This window comes from Corylus avellana, chromosome ca5 (assembly GCF_901000735.1).
Source record: "Corylus avellana chromosome ca5, CavTom2PMs-1.0".
NCBI lineage: Eukaryota > Viridiplantae > Streptophyta > Magnoliopsida > Fagales > Betulaceae > Corylus > Corylus avellana.
In genome coordinates, this window is record NC_081545.1 from 763391 (window position 1) to 786225 (window position 22835).

Here is a 22835-nt window from a genome sequence, read left to right on the forward strand (position 1 = left end):
TTATTCCTTTTTATCTGCTCCAGTCCAGTAATGTTATTACATTACATTTTCAAGCTTAAACTTAATTAATAGAAAGCAATAATATCACTCAATTTGGGGAGTGCGTAAGCACTAATTGTTTCATCCTTCCAAACTATATAATTAATTTTGTGATAATTGGGATTCGAAATAAGAACCAAAAGGAATTAATTAAGTCAACTAGCTTTATTGTTTATCTTGTAAGAAGAAAACTGAATATTAATTAAGAATTAAAAAAGGAGCTTCTTCATATAAACTTATTCGTCCAAGAGAGTAAACGCTTACTTAGCTAGCTTTATGAGAAGCTCCGTTCGCCTCCCTTCTAACATGAATCTCATGCCAAACCTGAAAATTATTCAGAACAATTCATTATTTCCTTTTTCAATGCCTGCACAAATCATCTTCTAAATCCACCTTTTGCAGCCCCAGATCTCTACCGGAGCTCTCAAAGCCGTCGACGCCATCCCCTTTGCAACAACCGGATCAGTTGGTCATCGTGGTTTTTATTAATTTGCTATACATAATCAATCCATATCCAATTGAAATTACTGGTGTGTATATATATATATATATACTTAATTTTAGTATGCAGTGCTATATCCTCTATCTTAATTAGGAGATTAATTAATATAAATACAAATATATATAGTTTGGTAATGAAAATCCTCCTAGGAAACAAGTAAATATAGCTAAGGCAATGAAACGAAGATAATGCCACATGTCGGCCAATTGCAGGTGCTAGTTGCAGATAAAGCAGTCCCATATAAACACAAAAGGGATCGTATTTTTCTCTATATTTTGACTACAAGACAGACAAACTTAACATTATTCCACAATTTATTTAATTAAAGATGTTTTCGAGCTCTGACTTAGAGAAATTTTTTCTTGAAAGAAGCATGCATTGAGATCAAGAAATCCAACCGTTGTTGGGGAGTGTAACTTAAGGAATGTCCACATATCGATTGATGAGAATTGGAGGGGACCATATCGATCTAAGTTTTGATGAATGTTTCATTGTAATTGTAGGACTATGGATAAAATATATATAGTATGACTTTGAATCTAGAGCTAAGACTTTTTCTTTTTCTTTTTCTTTTTTAATTGGGATTCCCTATTTTCATTACTCAAAAAACATTTACAACTCATACAACGTTAACATGACTAATGCAATCGGGAATATGCTCTTCACCAAATTGGATATCTCCGCATGCTAAAGCCTTCTTGGCTTATGTGCATGGGCAGCTTCATTGCCTTCTCTTTTAACATGATATAAACCTCTCAAGACTGTAACTTTTGGAGCAGAGTTTTCGCTAATTGATTACGTGACCATAGCAACTCCAGTAGCTCCCTTCCATCCTTAGGGATTTGACAATCTCTAGAGCATCGCCTTCTAGAATAATCTAGAGCTAAGACTTTAATTACTATAAAGTCTTCAAGAAAAATGTAATTATGTAATGGGCAATAAATTATTTCTTTTGTGCAACTTCATATATATAGGAAAATTAAGGGGGGAAAAGAAAAGCAAAGTATTCAAGCATATAAGAGTTCTTATTGAAGCATTGAAGCATTTAATGGAAAAATAAAAAATAAAAAAATAAAATACTTGCTACCATAGACATGAATAGGAGTAAATGATAACATTTAAAGTAATATTTGAAAGGGTTACTTTATCATAAAATAAGTTGCGGCATAATTAAACATTTAAAGTAACTTATCATAAGTGTAGTCTTGTAATTTCACTTAAAATGATTTAGTTTTTCTTTCAAAAATTTCAAAAATATGTTCATGAGGACTTGGGTCAGAAATGGTCCATTTGGACCTCTTCCTAATTAGGTTAACCATTTAAGAACCGTATCTCACTCAATGAGCCTAAACTAGTATACTACGTACACTCAACTCTTCAAGTTCATTTAAACCTTGTTTTTGATGAAATTTGTGAGAAATTACTTAGTTTCATGGAATACTTTTAACGTACACCACCTAAAGGGGTATTAAATGGTTCTCTTGAATGTTAATTAATCATTTTTAATCATGATTAAAAATGCTTTAACATTCAAGAGAACCATTTAATATGAGGTTTTTTGCCATAGAATTGAAGTTTCTAACCTAACCCAAAAGCTATGATCATGCAACCCCCTTTTTTAAAAAAAAATATATATATATATATATAAACATTTTCACAGCATTTAACAACTAAGGGCTTTAGGCATAATATCTCAAATCATTTTCATGAAGAGCATCATAATTAAATGAGCCATTATGAAGTTCTTCTTTTTTAATGGCCAAAAGAAACAACTCTTTTCTACAAAAGAAACATATTTTATGATCCAATCAGCAGAAGAATCTGTCGATTCCTGTTCGATCAAGGCATCACATGTATTGTTCAAATGAATGTTGCATTGTACAAAAATCCAAGGCGTTTGGATGATGTCTTAGTTGAACAAATTATAGCAAGTCTCGTTTGAACGAGATTTAATCTCATTCAAACGATATCGCGATAATCTTTTTTTCTTTTTCTTTTTTCAATTTTTAGTACGGTTATGACTATTCTGTATTTAAGCCTAATAACTAGGACTTCTTTGGCCACAATTTATGTTGTATTTTCATTCGTTTTCAATTAGAAATGCTCAAAGGTTGAGTTTTGTTCTATTTTGCTTCAATTATTTGATTTTGTTATTGGATTTAGGAAGGTTGTTAATCTTGTGTTGTTTGGTTTTGCAATCCACCACACCTACACTACATCAAGCTACTTTTTTTTAAAATCATAGCTAGATGGTGCATGTTTTGCATGAAAAGGTTCATGATCCCAATGAAAGAAAATTAGCAAGGGTTGACTCAGTTGATTAGGGTTAATTAAGGGTATGGAAATTACTTTATTAATCAAAATTATGTTAAGTTGAAATCGCAAAATTTTAAGCCTTTTGCCCCATATGTCATGTGTCATAGATTAATTTATTATTTTTTGCAATGAGTGATTAATTACTTTTTTAAATTAAGTAAACTAGCAATTAGCTATTTGTCAAAACTCCAAACCACAAAGACTATAAATGCATTAATTCGATCTTTTACTCAAAATATAAATTTTTTTGACATGTCCACACAAGGGAAGGGGCCCCTTCCCTGTGTAAACATGTCAAAAAAAAAAAAAAGAATTAAGCCTACTACCCCAAAACTCAAAATATAAATTAAAATACATCATTAATTTATAACTCAAAATATAAATTCAAAATATATATCTAGTTCAAGTTAGATGGGTCCCAAATATAGAAAAGGATCATCGATCTCCATTTCAAATCTCTTTCATTTCCTCCATGTAGTGCATTTTGAAGGATATATAGTGCATTTAGTGCACTACTATCATTAAAACTTTTGGACAACACTACTTTTCAAAATGCATAAAGGAAATTGAGGGAATTTAAAATGGAGAAGATCATTTTCCCCCAAAATATTGGATTGAAATCCCCTAGCTCTAGTTCTCTCTCTTTCTTTGATCAAATCCCTTGGTTCCTTTTTTTTTTTTTTTAAATCTAGTTCTAGGTTAGATGGGCTCCAAATATTGGATTGAAATCCCCTAGCTCTAGTTCTAAGTATTCCAAACTAGCACGAAAAGAGACATAACCTTACAATATATATACATATTGTTTCTAAGCAAGATATAATTTCATTAAGACGAGAAACAATAAAGTACAAAAAAGTGGGGATGAAAAGAGGAAAAAAAAAAAAAAAAAAAAAAAAGGAAAGGAAGGGAAGAGGAGGGAAGGAAAGGACACTATGCTTCTTGCTAGGGAGCGGCAAAGGAAAAAAGGGAAAAAGGAACTCTACTAAGAGAGCGGGATGTCGTTCACAAAGAGGTGGAGGTAGGGACGGAGGAGGAAGGGGACTGGTATAGGCCATGCCTCCACCCCCCAATTCCTAAGAAAAAATACATTAAGGTAAATAATAATAATAATAATAATAATAATAATAATTTCAGCCTACTAGTCCCTAGCTAGCAACAAATGTTTTTAGCCCGCCTTTGCTTATAATAGTTTCTGGCTCCATCGGTGGGACAAGGGAAAAGCTTTTCTCTCTAGTACTTCTATATAACTTTTTGGTCTACCATGAATAGCTTTCCCACGTCTTTATGTTTATTTGACAGATGATGAATAATTATGAATACTTATGAAGGCTACTTTTGGGGACAGCGAAGTGAAAAACCAATACTAATACGAATTGATGAGCATCCATGAATTAAAAGATGACCTTGATCAACAGCTTCGTGCAAATTCTTCTTGCAAGAAGTAGGTGCACCCTGCTTAAGACAGCAACCGAAGAACCACTGAGGCCAAAACGTACTGATTTCTGGTGCAATGTAGTTTTATCGATCTGCTTGTGTTGTCGTGAGAAACAACATTTGATCAAGAATCAGTTGGTCGCACATCTTGAATTCAGAGAACATGCAAAGAGGGAAGGAAAGTCAAGTACGAAGTGTCCCGTCAAATTCCGACCGAGTCATTTCGATATTGCTTAAGTTATTAGTATTGGGGAAAGAAGGAAGAAAGAAATTAATGAGCTTAAAGAATTCTCAAAGAAAAAGTGTTTGCCTAAAATGGTGGGTCGTACCTCGTGAATGAGTCACTTTCCTTTTCTTTTTTAGTGTCCCACACTCCGTTACGTGAATGTTCCTTAGCTCTCAAGAATAAAGGAGCGTTAAGAGTACTCTAGGTGACAATGGTCCGAATTTGCTTGTGCGTCCGTCCATATGCACTTGGCCAGGTTCAGTCGATCCATAAAACTCATAAAAAATGAGCTAACTTTCAAACGAAGATGCCCATTTTCTTAGAGTTATTCTTGGACACACCATTTGACATCTAGTGTTAATCATTATATATAGTGGAAACTAAAAGTTAAGTGATCCTAATTTGGAGTTGCTAGCATGTATATAGAGCCTCAATATTTGGCACCTCGAATAATAAAGTAATGAGTTGGCAGTGCATGAAAGTTAACTTATATCATGCATTATTGGCCCAACTCATCACCTAATTTCATAAAGTAACCTAAAGCCCTGGCTTTTCAATAGCCACTAACATATATACACAACTTGCTTCCTCATCATGCATATAACTATTTGCTATTCTGTCCCAATCCAAGTGATTCCTTAACTGGTCCAGCTGCTCAATTTGCAAAATAATAACCTTTTTTCTGTTCTTTCTTTCCATGCTTGATCATTAAGGCAACAACCTTTATATGATTAATTATCCAATTATTCAGTATCATTATGTTTAGAGCCTAATCAAAGATCTAAACGTCTTAGAACGGACTGCTCTGATACCGATTATTAAAGATTTAATCATTGCATCGTTGAATATTAATTTGGTTAATTAATTATATAACCCATTAACCATTAGGATAAAAAGATATTCACTTTCTGCACTAATTAATTACAAATGGAGAGGTTTCCAACAATTATTAATGTTCCGTATGTCAACCAACGATTGTGAGTTTTGATATTTATGTTGCGCCACTTGTCGAAAGGAAAAGAAATGAAGAACAATTTTGTGACGCAACAATTGTCCGGATTGATGTGTTGTCGTCGGAGATGGACCTATGTATGAAGCTGACCCAACTAGATTCTCTTCCGCCGTCACATCTCCACCCATGTGATGCTTTTATTTTACCATAATCACTTCAATATAAGATCTAAATTCTCATTCTCTGTCTCTCTCCTTCTATTCCCTTCTCTTTTATATATATAAAAGATTGATGTGCTGTCATCGGCCATCACATCTCTACCTGTGTGTCATGTTCGGATTGTATCGAAGTATGAATATAAAATTATATACGTTAAGACTTTTTAGCCAAAACTCACTAATTGTGCTAGATTTATAGATCGTATCAAAAATTGCTAACCTTTAATTATTAATTGCCGATTTTCAAAGGCCAAATTATTGACTCCAAACGATGAAATTGCAAGCCTAGGTTTGCCATCACCTGCATAATTACTTTGAGGTTGTTTATAGATGATTGGATGAACAAAAGGAGATGCCCACTTCCCCCCATACTTTGCTTTGGTGGTACCACATTTGTTTCTCTCCTTTGCTTGCAAGCACACACACTTATTCTTACCTTGGGAGTAATCAAAGCTGCATGCTTAAGTAGTATATATTTAGCACATATTCTCTTTCAAAAATTAAAAACATGTCACATGGGGAGATAGCTTTAAGGCCCCTTATATAGGAACTGCATTGACGAAAGAAGCTAGTAAAAAGCAACAGATAGCTACTTTACAAAATCGATCTTATCACATGTTGTTTTTTATTTCTTACGTACCATAAGTTTTGAATCATTTTTTTTTTTTTTGCTAATAAATGAGGCTAGAATTACATTGCTTCCTCTAGGTGGTAGGTGTGGCAATTCATGTTCAAATTCGTATGTCAGATTTAGGTCGTATTGAGGCATAAACATAAGACTATATAGTCAACAATAACTCAACTCATTTAATTAAACGGTTAGATCTCTCAATCTTAACTCCATAATTTCTTGTTGGGTTTGTATCGGGTTAGTGGGTAGTGTCAAAAATTGTTAGTCCTTTCTCACATATCGGGTTCAAGTCATGCCAAGATATAGGTAAAAGACTATATAGTTAACTCTAGCCTGACCAATTTAATTAAACGGGTCAGACTTCTCAATCCTAATCTCGTGTTGAGTTCGTATCGAGTTCTCAAGTCATGTAAAAAACTACTAGATCTAGTACTCAAGTGTTTGAGAGGATTTTTTTTTTTTTTTTTTGTGCTTTTGATTTAATGTTGAAAACTCTGGGCAATTGGCACAAAACCAGACAATAAGATTAGCCAAGAGTATTACAAAAGAGAGCAAAGAATTTGGAAAACCCACAAGCATTTTCCCTGGACCATTAATTTTATCAAAGCTAATTTTCACCTGATAATGAAAGTTGGTGCTCCTGATTGTGCTCTAAATGGCATTAATTAGTGGAGGCTTGAGAGTTCAAGGCATTAGATTGAAAATATAGTTTCCATATCATTGCGGTCGGGTGAAATGAGGCTGTCCATTGCATGTACGATAGGTAATCTCATGTGAGAAGATATTCATGCCTTACTTTGTTCGAACATATAGTACTCGAGCAGTCTCTTACATGAGGATGTTCGTTACACATCCAATAAACAACCATATTGTGTGGGATCTGATTTGTTTTTCATATAGATGATTTAGTGTGGTTCGGGGCTTCAAAATCTGCGCATGCTGCACCATGCAAGAATAAAGTGCAAAAAGATTATGATTTAAAAAACTCAAAACATGTACAAGAGAAAGGGTGACACCTTAATGTATGCTTTTCTTTAACATTAATTTCAATAAATGTCTAGTTACGCAATATGGACATATATATATTCAATGGTAATAAACTATTCCTCCAGTTTAGGTTTGAAAGAAATATATTCTAATATCAAAATATTATTAAATGAAAATTCAGAAGCACAAATATAAAAAACTAATACTAAAAGTAACACATAACTCAGGAAAACTTTTCACCACCAATACTGAAATTAAGATATTCTTTTATTGGTTAAACATTATTTATTATACTGTATAATATTACGAATGACAAATTTTTATACAAGCAGTATATGAAGCACAAACATGATCACACCATGACCTTTCGTGCGATCACTACAAAAAAAAAAAACATGCATTTAGTGACGTGTTTACAGTAATAGGTTTGTACACACGTCACTAATTGGTTATGTGTCACTTAACTACACATGACCCATGCATGCATCATGCATACACGACTTGTAGTTGTAGATGTTGTGTTTAATCCCACAATTTTATAGCTTAAACGCATATTTTTAAATAAAATTATTTTAAAAAACATATTCTATTTGAGAGAAATAACAAATTGAAAACGTAAAAAATTTACATTTGTGTGCACTAAGAAGGGAGTGCATTTTTAAAAATTGAATTGTGTTTTCATTATCAAAACAACACTCTTTTATAGATAAGACCAAACTCTTATCCATGTTTTTAATATTACCAACGTTTTAAATTGTTATGTTTTCAAATTATACGTAGATTTTGAAACCATTAAACCAAATGGGTACATTATTTTCATAAATCTATTCTAAAACTTGCAAGTATGCAAATACAACTTATATTTCTATAAAATAAAGTTGATTAAATAATACTAGGAACTACATGTTTGTCTCACGAGTATCCAACAATGCTAACAAGATAATATCAACTAACCTTATGAATTTTTATTTTTTATTTTTTTTTTATTTTTTTTTTTTTATAAAAAAATGAAAGATTCAAGTGTTGGTTGGTATTGCTACATCAACGTACTGAAATATTTGTAAAATAAAAATATAATATTTAACATTACTCAAATCAATTTTAAAGCTTGTGATTATCTACACTATAAGTAATACTAAAAGGAAATTAAAACCCTTATCATCCTCGTATCCTTCCAGAATTGATGTAGCTCTTAAAATTATTATTTGACAAAAATTCAATAATAATATATCACAAATCCAATGATAATTTTAAGAGCCACATTAATTTTGAACAAACACAAAAAAGACATAGATCTTCTACTCGTACACAATAGTCGTATCCCTTTGGATTACACATAATTGATTATATCTTAAATGCAAGTATTAGATGCAAATTAATGCAATATCATCAAATTTTAAGTGCAAAATGACTTGTCTCCATTTGTGGAGAAGTCCTTATCCTGAGGCATATAACACTACTTTCCAAATTCTACTGTTTCCACAACTAATGATGGATTATGAAATCTGGGTGTAATTACCTTTCCAACACAATCAAGGACTTAGATGTATTTCCATATATAATTATGAATGTTATTAACATTCCCATACGCCAAGGTAACTTGTACCCACTAATGTCATGCCACCTCACAGTACTCATCAATTATAATGGGAAAATTTCATTTATTTCCATTCGTCTATCATATTCATTGCAATGTCTCACAATTTTTTTTTTAACCTACTTTACTATTGAGATTGCAATCAAGTAGAACTGACAATTTTTGACACGATATACGAACTCAATATGAAATTATAGAGTTAGGATTGAAGGGTCTGACTCATTTAAGTAAATGAGTTGAGTTAAGATTGACCTATATAATCATATACTTATGACTCGACATTATATAATTGTTGGTAATTTTTGACATGACTCGAAAATTCGACACGAACCCAGTACAAAATTAGAAAGTTAGGGTTAGGAGGTTTGACATGTTTGACTAAATAAATTGGATTAGAATTGACTTATATAATCTTATACATATACTTTGACATGACTCAAATCTGACACGCTAACACAAATGGTCATCCCTACAATAAGGGACAAAAGTATCCTCAAAAAAATTTTCACAAAAAACCTTAAAAATTATATAAGTTTTAATGGCATAAACTCTTTAAAATTTTTATTTTTACCCCTAAAAAGTTTTTCTTTAAAAATTTTATTTTTACCCCTAAAAGTTTTTGTATTAGTTTTACTTCCCCCTTTGCTGATATTATGGTTGCAATATTCCTTTTTGCCACTTAAAAGAATAAAAAAAAAAAAAACTTGAAGAAAAAAGACAAAATCTTGAAGAAAAAATGGACAAAATAAGAGAAAACAAAAAAGGCATGCATCACTTTTGTTTTATTCTAATTTCTAAATGTTTTTTTTTTTTAAAAAAAAAAAAAAAAAAGTATTTTCAAGATATTTTTGTCATAGAGCGGAATTAAAACATTGGAACCTAATGATTGGTAGGAGGGACATTTTTGGGGTAAATATTGTAATTTGTCGACAGGGCTAAAATAGTACATTGATATAATGAAGTGGCAGGCTGGTATTCGTCCACGCATGATTATGCAGAATCAACAACTGTAGAGCAACCGAGCAATGATGCCGGCCAGGTAGCATTCCTTATAGAAACCCAAGTCCACCACAAAAAGAATCTCCGAATTCGTCGGAGAGAAAATCTACTGTTCACACAATTCAGTGACTTGGAGAGGTAGAGAGAAGAGACTCAGTCAGTCACTGAGGGAGTGTTTTTGTCACAAACTCAGACAATCTCCAAGAGCAATGTTACCTTCTTTTCGATCAATCTTCGCTTTGCTTTCTTGTGTTCCTGAGATTCTTTTGCAGAGACGGGTATGTCACCTAAACCCAATAGTTTATTCACTTATGTATTGCCTTCTTGTTCATGTTTTTGTTCTGTTTCACACATTCTGTTTTTCTTTTTTCTTTTTATTATTATTTTTTTTTTCTGGGTTTCTGGGCTTCTTCTGGTTTCTCACAACCTGTACGTGGCTTTATATTATTCATTTTCTTGCTTTGGAATTTGATTGATTTTTGTTCCTGGGCTTGTTCTGTTCATCTGTTCCAATTAATGGGCATGGTTTTCTTTGCTCTTTGCTTTCTCTTTTTAAAAACAAAGGTTCTTTAATAGTTTTTTGCTTTTACTTTTTCTGTTGATGGAATAGTTTTTTTTTTTTCCCTCTCCTTTAATGAGCTTTTGTTTATATAGTTTATTCGTTTATGAAAGAATTGATTTTTATGATTTGTATTATTTCTTATCATTTTTATACTTATGATTTGTTTTGTTCTTTGATAAATTGTTTCGAATCCCAATTCATATGCTTTTTACAAAAATTGCCAAGATTATAACTGGGATTGTTGTGTTTTCAGTAATGGGAAACGCTGGTGACAGAAAAGGTCAAGGTGGCCCTTCTGGAGTTAAGAAGCCTGAAGAAAAGTGTGAACATTATATGGAGTTTGGACAGGGTGGGACACTCCTTAACTATCATGTCCCAGGGCTCGTGGTTTACTCTCCCTCTCACAACCCCAGGGCCTACCAGTCGCCCTCTAATCCAGAGGTCAATTTTCTATTTTAATTTTCAGAAATATTTAAACATGAATAGTATTTTTGAAAAATTATGGTGAAGAGTTTCTTTAATTAGGCGTATGTTCATCCATTTCTTTATATCAATCGCAGCTGTTTATTTTGAAGTACTGAAACTTGTTTGTAATAGCTTTGGGCTAGTCTGAAATTTGATTTTGTTTCTCTAGGCGTATGCTTCCTTTGATACGCGTTAATTGCTAGATAAAAGTCTTGTAACAGAAAAAGGTAGGGTCCAAGGAGCAGATTCAACAGTGTATTGACTTTTTTGTTTGGGATCCAATCATCCTCAGCAATATTTTGTGGGAGACCAATGTTATGGATGCAATGAGTTGTATTTTGATTAAAGATTGGTTCTAATCTTATCTAGGATCTCTAGTTTTTAGGATATTTCTCCAATCTCAAGATACTTTATTTTTTGATAAGTATCTTGAGTTTGGAGCAAGTTTTTACCTTTAAAGTCTTTTACCTCTCAAAGATTGAAGGTAGAAGCTATTGTCATTTTAAAGGATCCTCCTTCCTGGTTTGGTAACTAGAGCCCTGTTTGTATCGTACATCCTTGTAAGGCCAAGGCCTCCCACTTTCTTAGAGATGGAGATGGAGTCTTAAGTGTTAGAATATAAAATATGGAATCATATCATATATTGGTACTATTGTAAAAATCTTGAATTCAAGCATTGTCTCCATCTTTCACCTCTCATTTCAATAGTACCAATATATTGAGTAAGAGTTAAGAGTTTTATGTGATGAGTATCACTTATTAAATAAGAGTTTTAGGTCACATGCGATTGAGAATGTTAGAATATTAATTAAATAATTAAATCAACAATTTCTTATCAACTTAATTTTTTTGGAATAAGTGGTGATTTAACATTAAGCTTTGGGGACAAAGTTTCGACACATGTTCTCTTTAAAGCCCCACTAGAAGTATGAGTCAAGGAATTCAAAGTGTTGCAGAGGGCTTTGGAAAGAAGAAAAGTTGACATACGAATGAGGGAAGGGTAGTCGCCATGGTTTTGATGAGAGTAGTTCTAGAGAACTTTAGTCTTCCGCCCACTCAGGGTTGGAACCATAATTTTTGCATGTGTGTGTGAAGGGGCCGCGCGGGGCGTCCAACCTTACATAAATAAATAAGCACATAAATGCATATAGTCTCTCCATGTGTGTGTGCACACATGTTTATGTAAAATAAAAATAGAGAAGTCTTAAATTTAATTTCATACTAAGTCATAAGTCATAAAATAATCTGACATGAGAGTATAAGAGTAGAAATTTGTCATATGGGGGGAAAATAAAAATAGAAAAGTCTTAAATTTAATTTCATACTAAGTCATAAGTCATAAAATAATCTGACATGAGAGTATAAGAGTAGAAATTTGTCATATGGGGGGGTTCAAAAACTAACTATTTGACAAAGCCAGAGTTTCAAAAGTAATATTTTTGTAAGTGTTTTAAAAAAAGTTTGGGGTTTCCAAAGACCCAACCTAGGCCCGCCCCTGCTCCCACTAATTTTCTTTTGGATCTTTTCCATGATATCTTTTACATTTGGGAAATAGAATGGCCAAGAAAAAGGCGAAGGCAAAGAAATCTGGTAGACCAAGGAGTTCTCTTCAAACCAAGGATAGTGGTAATGGAATTGGTTATGTGAGATCTAGCATTTTTTTTCTGAAGAAAATGATGGGTTTGCATTTATTGGTGCCTCTCCCAGACCATTCGACATAGACCTCCATCGCTTGATAGCTTTCTCAAAATCAATTTTGATGCAGCTTTAAAAGATGCCACTTTAGCTGTAATCTGGCAGGACCATCTTGGACGCATTCTATATGCTTCGACCCTTAGAAGCTCCCTAGAAAACTTAATGTTGGTGAAGTAAAAACATTACTAATGGCTTCAAATCTCCCCTTCCCCCTCCCTTCGGGCTAATTACTTATAAAAAAAACAATACTAATGGCTACCTCAATTAAAGCTTGCACTCAGGACTCCAAAATATTATTCTCAAAGAATATTCGTTAGTTATCATCTAGGCTATCCAAAACTCATCCCTACCCATGGAATGGGGGTTACATACAATCATAGCTGACATTCATCATATCTTTTACCGCTTAAAACCTTGGATAGCAAGAAAGGTGCACCATACAGAAAAGGCAGCAGCTTATGGCTCTAGACTGATATGGCCTCGTCTTATAATCTCTCAAGTCTTCTTCCCCTTTTATATCTCCCATATCTGTATTACTCAGTGTTTTTTAAAAAAAAAAAAAAAAAAAAAGCCTAAAAGGGGATACCTAGCAAGATTGGAGTTATAGCTATACATGTGAAAATGCACTCTCATAGAACTCTTCAATACAATTTTAGTCTATATACGCATGCAGAAACACACTTGAGGGCACTCTAGAAATCCAGTTGTAGTTATACGTTTAAAAGATTCAGTCTCATAGTTACAGCTACTTTCTATCTTTACTCAATTTGGTGCATCCATATACACACCCTTACACTTGGGACACTCGGAAAATCTCGAGTCATGGTTAAGCTAATAAGCATGAAGACCAATAAGGCTGTTCAATTTCTTATGGAATTTGGCTTCTACACACACAAACATGCACAGACACGTTTGTATGGATTTATACTCATATTTTAAATTGTACTTTTAGGTTCCTGTGACTCCAAATGAATTTAAACCCATTTGCTTTCAACTTCCAGGTGCTAGTGAGTTCCATTCACACACTGCCTCAAAGTATAATGGATAATAAAGATAAGTTCTATGGTAGATGGATTTCTGCTGAGATAACATGGAACTGTGCTGGCAATTCAGTAGCTGTATTGGGATCGTGGGACAACTGGCAGACAATGTATCATAGCTTTTCTTTTTCCAAACTTGAACTTGATTTATTTTTGTTCTTTGACTCTATACTTTGGTATTCTGAACTTTCTTCTGTTTCAATCAGTGAGCCCTTGCAGCGTACAGGCGAAAATTTTACTGTTACAAAGGTGCTTCCAGTAGGAATCCATTACTACCGCTTCATTGTTGATGGAGTGTTGGTATGTGCTTCAGACTTGCAATTGATCTGTGATGACTATGGAAATCGCTATAATATTTTGAACTTGCAGGTAACTTATGGTTTCTGTTTTTTACTCATTTATAAATTGTTACAATATTTCTTATCATCAGTAATATTGCTTGTGGTAGCATTCTCTCTCTAGTTATATTACTTGTACGGTTTAATCGTTTACTTTTATTAACTTATCGCCTTGATTGCTATTCAATTTAATCCTGAATATCTCTCCAAATATTTTTAATAATGAAAATAGATATGTAAATTGTCGGCTCATATTGCCTTTTATATGGTGCATACAGTTGCTAAGGATACAATAGATTGTTCGTCTTGATAGCATGTCCCTTGTTCCGAAAGTACTGCTGGCAAAAAAATCTACATCTTATCTATAATGCTACATCATATTGGAGTGTTGATGCTTCATACTGCCTTTGCACACTCTAAGCAAAGTATCATTTCTTTTGGTTCCCTACCTTATTACATGATTCTCTTATGACATTTATAATAAATCAGGAAATTTGCTTATCTCTTAGCCTCATTTAAACTCCCTCTTAAAGCACTATTGGTTATTGAATAGGTAAAGAGCAAACGAAAAAAAAGGATCCATTGCTATATGGTGACCAAAAGGGGCATAGAAACCTTCATTCTTTAAGGAAAAAAGGACGGGGGGGGGGGGATAAAAGCCTTCATCTTGATAATTTCCATTCTTATCATGTCAAATTTTAAGCACTATTGGTTGCCATATATCATTGATATCTTTTCATTTTTGTGGTTAGCTATAATTCAGAAGTAATTGGACATAGTTTACATTTGTTTCCTCCAATTCTGAGTAAGCGTTGGATTTCTTAAGTTCTCTAAATTCTTCATGTTTTCATTTACTTGAATACCTTTTCAAAGTAGGATTCTTATCTTGCTACAGTAGCATGCAAAATCATTTATTTACATAATTTGGTTTCACCCTGCTGGATGTATTCGTGTTCGCAGGAGGAAGTCCTAAAAGCGCCTTCAAATGGTCCTGCACATTTGTCTGAGTTTGAATGTCCTCCTTCCCCACCATCAAGCTATGACAATAGATTTTTCACTGATGAAGATTTTTATTATAGAACCAAAGAAGGGAAGTTTCGTGAGTTGCAACCACCACAACTACCACCACAACTAGTAGAAGCATTTTTGGATAAGCCATCATCCTCAGCTGATATTCACCATTCTCTCTCAAGGCCTGAGTTTTCACAGTTGAATCATCTGTACACTCAACAAACGGATGGTGATCAGTATGTGGCCATCACCTCAACACAGAGGTTTGGCAATAAATATGTTACGGCAATATTATTTAAGCCTTTGCCCGAAACCAAATAAACACATCCTCTTTTCTTTTTTCTTTTTTAGATATTGAAGTTAGCTTTTATTTGGCATCTATGACTTTGTGTAGGAAATTACTATTCTCATCGATTTAGTAGGTGGGGAAAAGAGCTAGCCCAGGGTAGAGTAGGATCTGTTGCAACATAATTCACTAGTGCAATTGCTATTCATTTTGAGCATAATTATTTTCCTTTTACTTCTTTCTCATTTCTAAGCTTCTGTACCCTTGTAGAGAATTCACATTTATTTGGATATAATCGAATTTGCAAAGGTTTTACTAGTGAGCCGACAATAATGCAAGTGTATTCTATTCCTTTAAATCTGATTGATAAAAAGCATGATTTGGTTTGATGTGCGATACTGTTGACTTGATTAAAAGCAACTGGAGTAGGAATATGCAGCAGCATGTTATTGCCTTTTCCTTTTTATCTTTTTTCTGGGGGTGAGTTCTGACCCATGTTATATCTTTGTTTAACTAAATCTTCATGGTCCAAGGCCTGCTGCATTGTAGTTGAGATTCTGCTAAAAAATAACCAAGTTTGTAACTTCCACAATCTTAGAAGTATTTAGAATCAATGCTTCTGAGTATGACCCAAAAAAGAAAAAAAAAGCAAAAGATGTTTATTTGCATCCCCAGATTATCTGATGATAACTTCACTTCCCAAAAAATAAATTAGTTATCATTTTAGATTCTGCAATGTACAGAGTGGGATGAATTGAAAGGAATCGCAAATTGATTGAACTCTCTTATATCCCTGTGTTGTTTCCTCCCTTTTGTGCATGCTCTTTCATTCAAATGACTTGATCAAAACTAAATGGTTGAATAAAAAAATGTGTATATAAAGAAGAGTAATACTACTCTTCACACTCATTTATCACGTTTATTTTACACTGGGTGAGGTTACGTGTTTTAAGTGGCTTTTCTATTGTGAAGAGTAGCATTACTTGGTAAAGAAGCTGCTTGAAATAATCAAAGAGAAATGCGATGAACTACTCCTTAATCTCACTTTCATCCCACTGGGCTCGGTAGCAGTGGCAGTGTTCAGTCCTTAGATTTTTTGTTTTGTTTTTAACAATATTTGATCCAATAACTAATAGACACTTCCACATCTATTCAGTAGGATGCATGTGTAGTATATAGCATTAATCATAATGAAATGCAATAAAAGGAAGCCAAGCCAAGAGCTCATCAACATTTTTGCTTAATCAAGAGCAAAGGTAGAAGTTACTAGCATGAAATGGTTACTATCAGCCAACAATGATATATAATAGTTGAATAACTATGTTTCATCTAAGAAACCCATAAATATTCAAGCGATTGTTGGAAGAACATATGCCTTGATTGGACTACCGGCGTGCGATCAACTGTACAAACAGTTACTAACCGAATAAAACTAGGCATTCAGATCATGTTGCTGCTATTTGCAGCAGAGTCCCAATCATATCATCGAATGGGTACCTTAACCCAGCCATTTGCAAAAGCAATGGCTAAGATTACAAAAGGTGTCGACATGCCAAAAATAATAATGTAAGGAATAGGGGTCTTCATGGGATTCTCCCCTTCCCTTTCTCCTGCTGTTTGCCAATACCTGCAATTAGCAAACCCCTTTTAGTTATTGACATGACATGTTTTGTTGCAGAATTCAATGGTTTGAATTATTAAAGCAAAGATTACAAATGAGTGGAAGACTTACTGTTCTGGTTCTTCCTCTCTAGTTATGAATTTCTTCTTTCCCCCCTTCTTGATTTCTCCTTCCCCACCACCTAACGGGACCAAAATTTTATCCTCTCAAGTTATCATCTTTCAGCCTAAGTTTGCTCAAAAACTAAACAAATAAAATTTGGGAAAATACATTTGAATACAGAGAAATCTCTTACCCAAATTTGCATGGAATCTCAAATGATGGACCCTTGTCTTTGGTAAAATGTAAGTGCAAGGGAAATGAGATGGTAAAGATGGCTTAGGTGGGAGTGGAAACTTGGTGCTGAAAGAAGAAGAGAGTGCCACCTTGGCTGCCATTTTTTTTTTCCTGGGAATTGTGTGCTCTCTTTGCTAACTCTCGGATCATCACATGTATCTGTTTTGGATAGGATTTGGTAGGGCACTGATATTTACAATTCTGGATATTAACCTTGTGTGACCAACATATGACCAGCATGCCCAAAGTGAACCACCTCTGTTTCAGATATGTGGTGTAGAGTCGTAGCAAAAGTGAGTGGACAAAAAGTCTTGTCCATTGGGGGTGCATCGCATATCCTGCACTTTAAATGTATCAAATAACACAACAGGCTGGGTAGAGATTTTTCAGTAATTTTGCTGTTTAATAATTTGGACACTAAATATAAAAGAGCATCTATGAAGCCTATATGTCTGAACAGGTCTCGTGTAGTATGCCCTTGCTTAGGCAAATGACCATATAAAGAATTTCTCATATTTGTGTAGAAATATTTTCAAATTTAATAGTTAATAAATATTATTTTGTATCTTGGGAATGTTTTTAAATGGAAAATTTAAAGAACATTGAATAAAGAGAGTCTCACGTTGGAAAAAGAGAAAGTAAAGTTGGCATTTATAAAGTTCAACATACTTTAAGCTATTAAAAAAGCGAAGCACCAAATGCACAAGTACGCGTGGCGTAGGCCGTAGGGCACTAGTGGCGCTTTGATGGCGCACTTGGCACTTAGGTAGGATGTTTCTTAGCATTAGAGTTCGGAGCGATCTGATCATGACCATTCATTTTTGAACGATCAAAAATCAAATTAACTTTATTCGACTGTAATTAAAGTTAATTGTAAAATCAAATTAACTTTGATCTAACGGTTGAGATTAAATAATTAAGATCTAATTATTATTATTATTAGATAATTATTTAGGGATAATTACCTTTTTCCCCCATCAACTACAACGCATTGTCACGTTCGAATGGCCTATGTTTATTTCAGTTTATTTACGCTTTCAGTAGTCCTCGTCAGGACGTCCATATGTCCCGTCCGGATGCGTAGCCGCATTTGTTTTATTTAATTATCTTTATTTCTTTATTAAATTAGGATTAGGGTTTTATAAGTCTATATTTTGTATTTTATTAGGCTTATGAGTCTTGGGATATAAATATATGTTTATAGCCTCCAGAAAGTCAATTTATGTTGATTATTGATTTTTATTAATGACAAGTACTCAGAGTTGAATTTATTCCTCTATTTTCCTTCAAAACCTAGAGAGTAAATAGTTTTTCAAGAAGAATTCTCAAATCATTGATAGACTCAAGATCTAGAATTGTTTATCCGTTCTTTTATTGTGGTTCTTTGCTACAACCCACCAAGTCAGGCTGCATCACCGACCCTATCAGACTACCATTTTCTTTCAAAAACCTCCTTCCGTCAGTCAACCACATTAAAAAACTTGAAATGACTCAAATACCCTAACTTTATATACAAAAATTACATATAATACCTTTCCTTCAAAACCTAGAGAGTAAATAGTTTTTCAAGAAGAATTCTCAAATCATTGATAGACTCAAGATCTAGAATTGTTTATCCGTTCTTTTATTGTGGTTCTTTGCTACAACCCACCAAGTCAGGCTGCATCACCGACCCTATCAGACTACCATTTTCTTTCAAAAACCTCCTTCCGTCAGTCAACCACATTAAAAAACTTGAAATGACTCAAATACCCTAACTTTATATACAAAAATTACATATAATACCTTAAAATTAAACAAATATATATATATATAAAATGTATGAGTACTAGTTTCAAAAAATATAAATATATTAAAATTAAAAAAAAACACTTATAATTTAATTTATAAAAAAATAAAAAAATAAAAAACAGTTAAAAAAGACTTAAATTAAAAAATATATAAATGAAAAATGAGTTCATGTGGTTGTCCTAAATTAAAAATCCATGTGTGATATAAAAAAATAATAATAATAATTCAGAGATGTAATAATAATAATCCAAAATAACAATTTAGTCCATGTAATCAAATTCTGTCAAAATACTTGACGGATTTCAATAGTGTATCACGTGATGAACAATAGAATGATGATATATGTTATTCTTAATTAAAAATAAATAAATTAATTAAAAATATAAAAGTTATTTAAAAAAAAAAATTAAGGTCCAGCAGCCACCCCATTGGGGGACGGGGTGGCGCGTGGCCACCCTAGCCGCCTCTGGGGTGGCTCACCGGCCACCCCCAGATCTAGCTGGGGGTTGGCCGCGCGCCACTCGACGGCGACCCCTAGCCAGATCTGCGGGTGGCTCGACAGCCACCCCACCTTAGGGGTGGCTCGATAGCCACCCCACCTTAGGCGTGGCACGCGAGCCAACCCAGGCCACCTCTGGGGGTAGCTCATTGGCCAACCCCTCCCCCAAGGGTGGTTGCCGATTCTATTTTTTTAAAAATAAATAATTTATATATTTATATTTTTTGTTTAAATTTTTTATTTGGGTTATTTTTGTCTTTTAAGGAGATTTAACATCTAAAACAGAATATTCTGTCCAATTTAACGTGGTTGATTGATAGAAGGGAGTTTTTGGAAGAAAATAGTAGTCTAATAGGGTTGGGCAGTAAGGTTGGCAATTCATGAGGGAAATTGATAATGCGTTATAGTTGATGGGAAAAAATGTAATTACCCCTAATTATTTAATCTAACAGTCAGAATTAAGTGTATGTTGGATAAGCAGTTTAATTTCAAAATTCAAAATTATCTGAACAATAGTTTAATTTTGAAATTTGTAATTATCTGAGCAATAGTTTAATTTCAAAATTCGAAATTATCTAAACAGTTGAGTGGATAATTATCTATGATTATTCAATTAATTAAAAATCTCTTCTCTATATTTTTAATATATTATCTGAGTCTTTGTCTTTTAGTAGAATAGAAAAATCTAAGAGTGTTTTTGGGTTTAATTTCATTTTGTACATAACACAATTAAATACATTAGTTTTTTGGGCTTCATTGTATCCTGAAAAATATTTGTTGTTACCCTCTTACATGTGGGGGCAAATAATTTATTAAGGAAAGTGTCTGCTCGCATAATCAAGAAACTTGGTCCAATTATGATTTTTTCTTTTTTCTTTTTTCTTTAAGGGGCTCAATTTTCGTGGGGATTTATGGGGGAATGTGAATATGATATAATGGGCCTATCAAAACCTTGTTTAGGAGGGTTGGCAAACAATACTTCAAAAGCAACATCATTATCTATCAATATCCATCTATTAATGCCTTTAAATATTTACCCTTTCACATGAAGGAAAGTGGGAAAAGAGTGATTCTTACCTTCTACCATCATGATAATGAATTGACAACCAAATAAAAAAGCAGTCCCAATTATGTTTGATCAATTTGAAGAAAACATCTTAAAAAGATGCATGAAAATCGGACAGATTTTATTAAAGTTGAAAAAAAGGATAGAAAAGAAAAGATAGAAAGTGTCAAAGTGGTGGCGTGCTCCCTGCTTGCTTTATGAGTGAGAATGAACAACTTACATGAGGCTAATTTTTATGTTAACCTAAGCAACAAAAACATTCTTAGAAAACAAAATCTAGAAATAAATATTTGATCGTTTAAGTGGTCTAATGACAACTATTTCTTTTGCTAGAAAGGGAGGCAGTTGTAAGGTTCTCTCTCTTCTTCTTTTTTTTTTTTTAAAAAAAAAAAAGAAAATCATTCTTATCTCATTAATAACGAAGCCAAGAGCATTAAAACTCTTACAATCACAGAACATAACCTTATGAAAGATTCTAGCCGAAGCTAAAAAATCAAAGCCATAGCTAAAAGATTACACATCAAAGACGCCAAATATCCGCTAACCTATAATAGCTAATCTTCAGTTGGAATAACAGATTTGCGCTAGACAGATACAAACTAATACATAGGTAACTCTTATTTTTCGACCTTGGGATCAAAAGGACCCCATGCCGACACACTTCCTCCTTGACCCGAAAGCTAGGATATCGTTCACATCTACAACCCCAAGAATCTGGACCAAAATAACAAGTGAGCAGATCAAGAGAGAGAACATGGCCTTACAAGCAGCAAGAAAGACAAGGAAAATACAGAGAAAGCAACACAACCCAACCAAAATACAGGAAAAATCAAAGCAATACAACCGAAAATTAAAAAACATGAGTACACTAGGCGGATGATAGCAGCCGAAAGAAAAGCCAATAGCGTGCTTTCCAGAAGCCGATGCGTAGGTGGCGTTGGAAGCACATCATGGTGGGGAAGCGTGAAAAGACCCGATAAAAAACAGTAGACGGCAAAGTTGGCGCAGAGGAGATCGACGGCGCACTCAAAGAACTACGGGGAAGTTTGAGTGAATCTCCTATGAGCGGCACCCACAAAGTGTTCCCAAACAAACACCTAGCAACAAAAAAACAACACAAGCCGACAAAGAACAACAACAACGAAAAGAAAAGCGAAATCCAAAAATAAATACAAAAAAGAAAATAAACACAGATCGGGGAAGAGAGGGGGGAAGGAAAACCAGGAAGGGAGGGGAAAAAGTTAAGGGAAAGAGAGGGAGAAAACGGATCAGGGAAGGGAGGGGAAAACAACAATGAAAGAGGAGGAGGGGGGGAATGAAGGAGAGGAGGGGGGGAGGTTCTCCCCCTCCCTAGTTGTGCAGCCGGCAGTTGTACGTTTTAAGTCAATTAATATGCAAACCGGTTGAGAGAGACCAAGATTCACTCCAGTTCATTTGAACTGAAAACGATTTAGACCTTTATAATAGAAGGGCAAAATTATCACTTTATTTTTTTTAATGGCAAATTTGTCCTTATTATAAAGGATTAGTTCATTTGAACTGTAAATGAGTTGGAGAGAATCCAAATTCCGTTGGAAGAGCCTCTCATGAGACAAACAGGGAATTAAAAACAAATTATCTTTGGCGAGGTTGTTAGTTGTGTTCAGAAATCAAAACGAAGATATATATATATATATATATAATTTAAATTAAAAGTTGTGGTAATTTGGTGAAAAACTATCATTTTAAACTTGTGATAAAAAGGGATAAAATTCCGAAGTTTTCTCCTCTGTGTTTTTTTTTTTTACCTCGTTGTGACCTTTTATGTTCCCCAACAACCAAGTTAGTATTAATATTTTTCTTTTGTTAAATAAATTGAAGAAGAGGATGAAGGTAGACAGTTTTGGCAAGGAGCACCCAATTTTTGAATAGACTTTGAATCCCAAAACACCTAAAGAAATATTTTAAAATAGCATTATTATATATATAAAAGATTTATAAGGAACTGACGTAATTAATGTTATAAGTTAGAGATTGATTGCAATGAACTACGTGTAAGTCTGAATAGGTGGAGGGCTCACTTGCTTGGACAATTAGCCTGAGCAAGTGAGCCTCTCACTTGCCTCTTATATGAGCGGTAGGAGTGACAATTTGTATTGCACATGTTAGAATTCAAATCGATACATAAGTATAAAATTACTATATATATATATATATATATATATATATATATATATAACAAAAT

General features: G+C 33.6%; 2 protein-coding genes across 2 annotated transcripts; one reads left to right on the forward strand and one right to left on the reverse strand.

Annotated features, from left to right (window-relative positions):
- Positions 1-9958: 9958 nt before the first annotated feature.
- On the forward strand, positions 9959-15628 carry LOC132182423 (SNF1-related protein kinase regulatory subunit beta-2-like). The gene is made up of 5 exons (XM_059595661.1): positions 9959-10179; positions 10717-10904; positions 13625-13773; positions 13870-14032; positions 14962-15628. The coding sequence occupies exons 2-5, from the start codon at positions 10719-10721 to the stop codon at positions 15331-15333; spliced, it is 870 nt and encodes a 289-aa protein (XP_059451644.1). The 5' UTR covers positions 9959-10179; positions 10717-10718; the 3' UTR covers positions 15334-15628.
- Positions 15629-16447: 819 nt separating this feature from the next.
- Positions 16448-17467, reverse strand: LOC132182703 (uncharacterized). Its single transcript, XM_059596021.1, has 3 exons — positions 17215-17467; positions 17031-17100; positions 16448-16925 (listed from the first exon to the last, which is right to left on the reverse strand). Exons 1-3 carry the CDS (start codon positions 17354-17356, stop codon positions 16781-16783), a joined length of 357 nt encoding a protein of 118 aa, XP_059452004.1. The 5' UTR covers positions 17357-17467; the 3' UTR covers positions 16448-16780.
- Positions 17468-22835: the final 5368 nt, after the last annotated feature.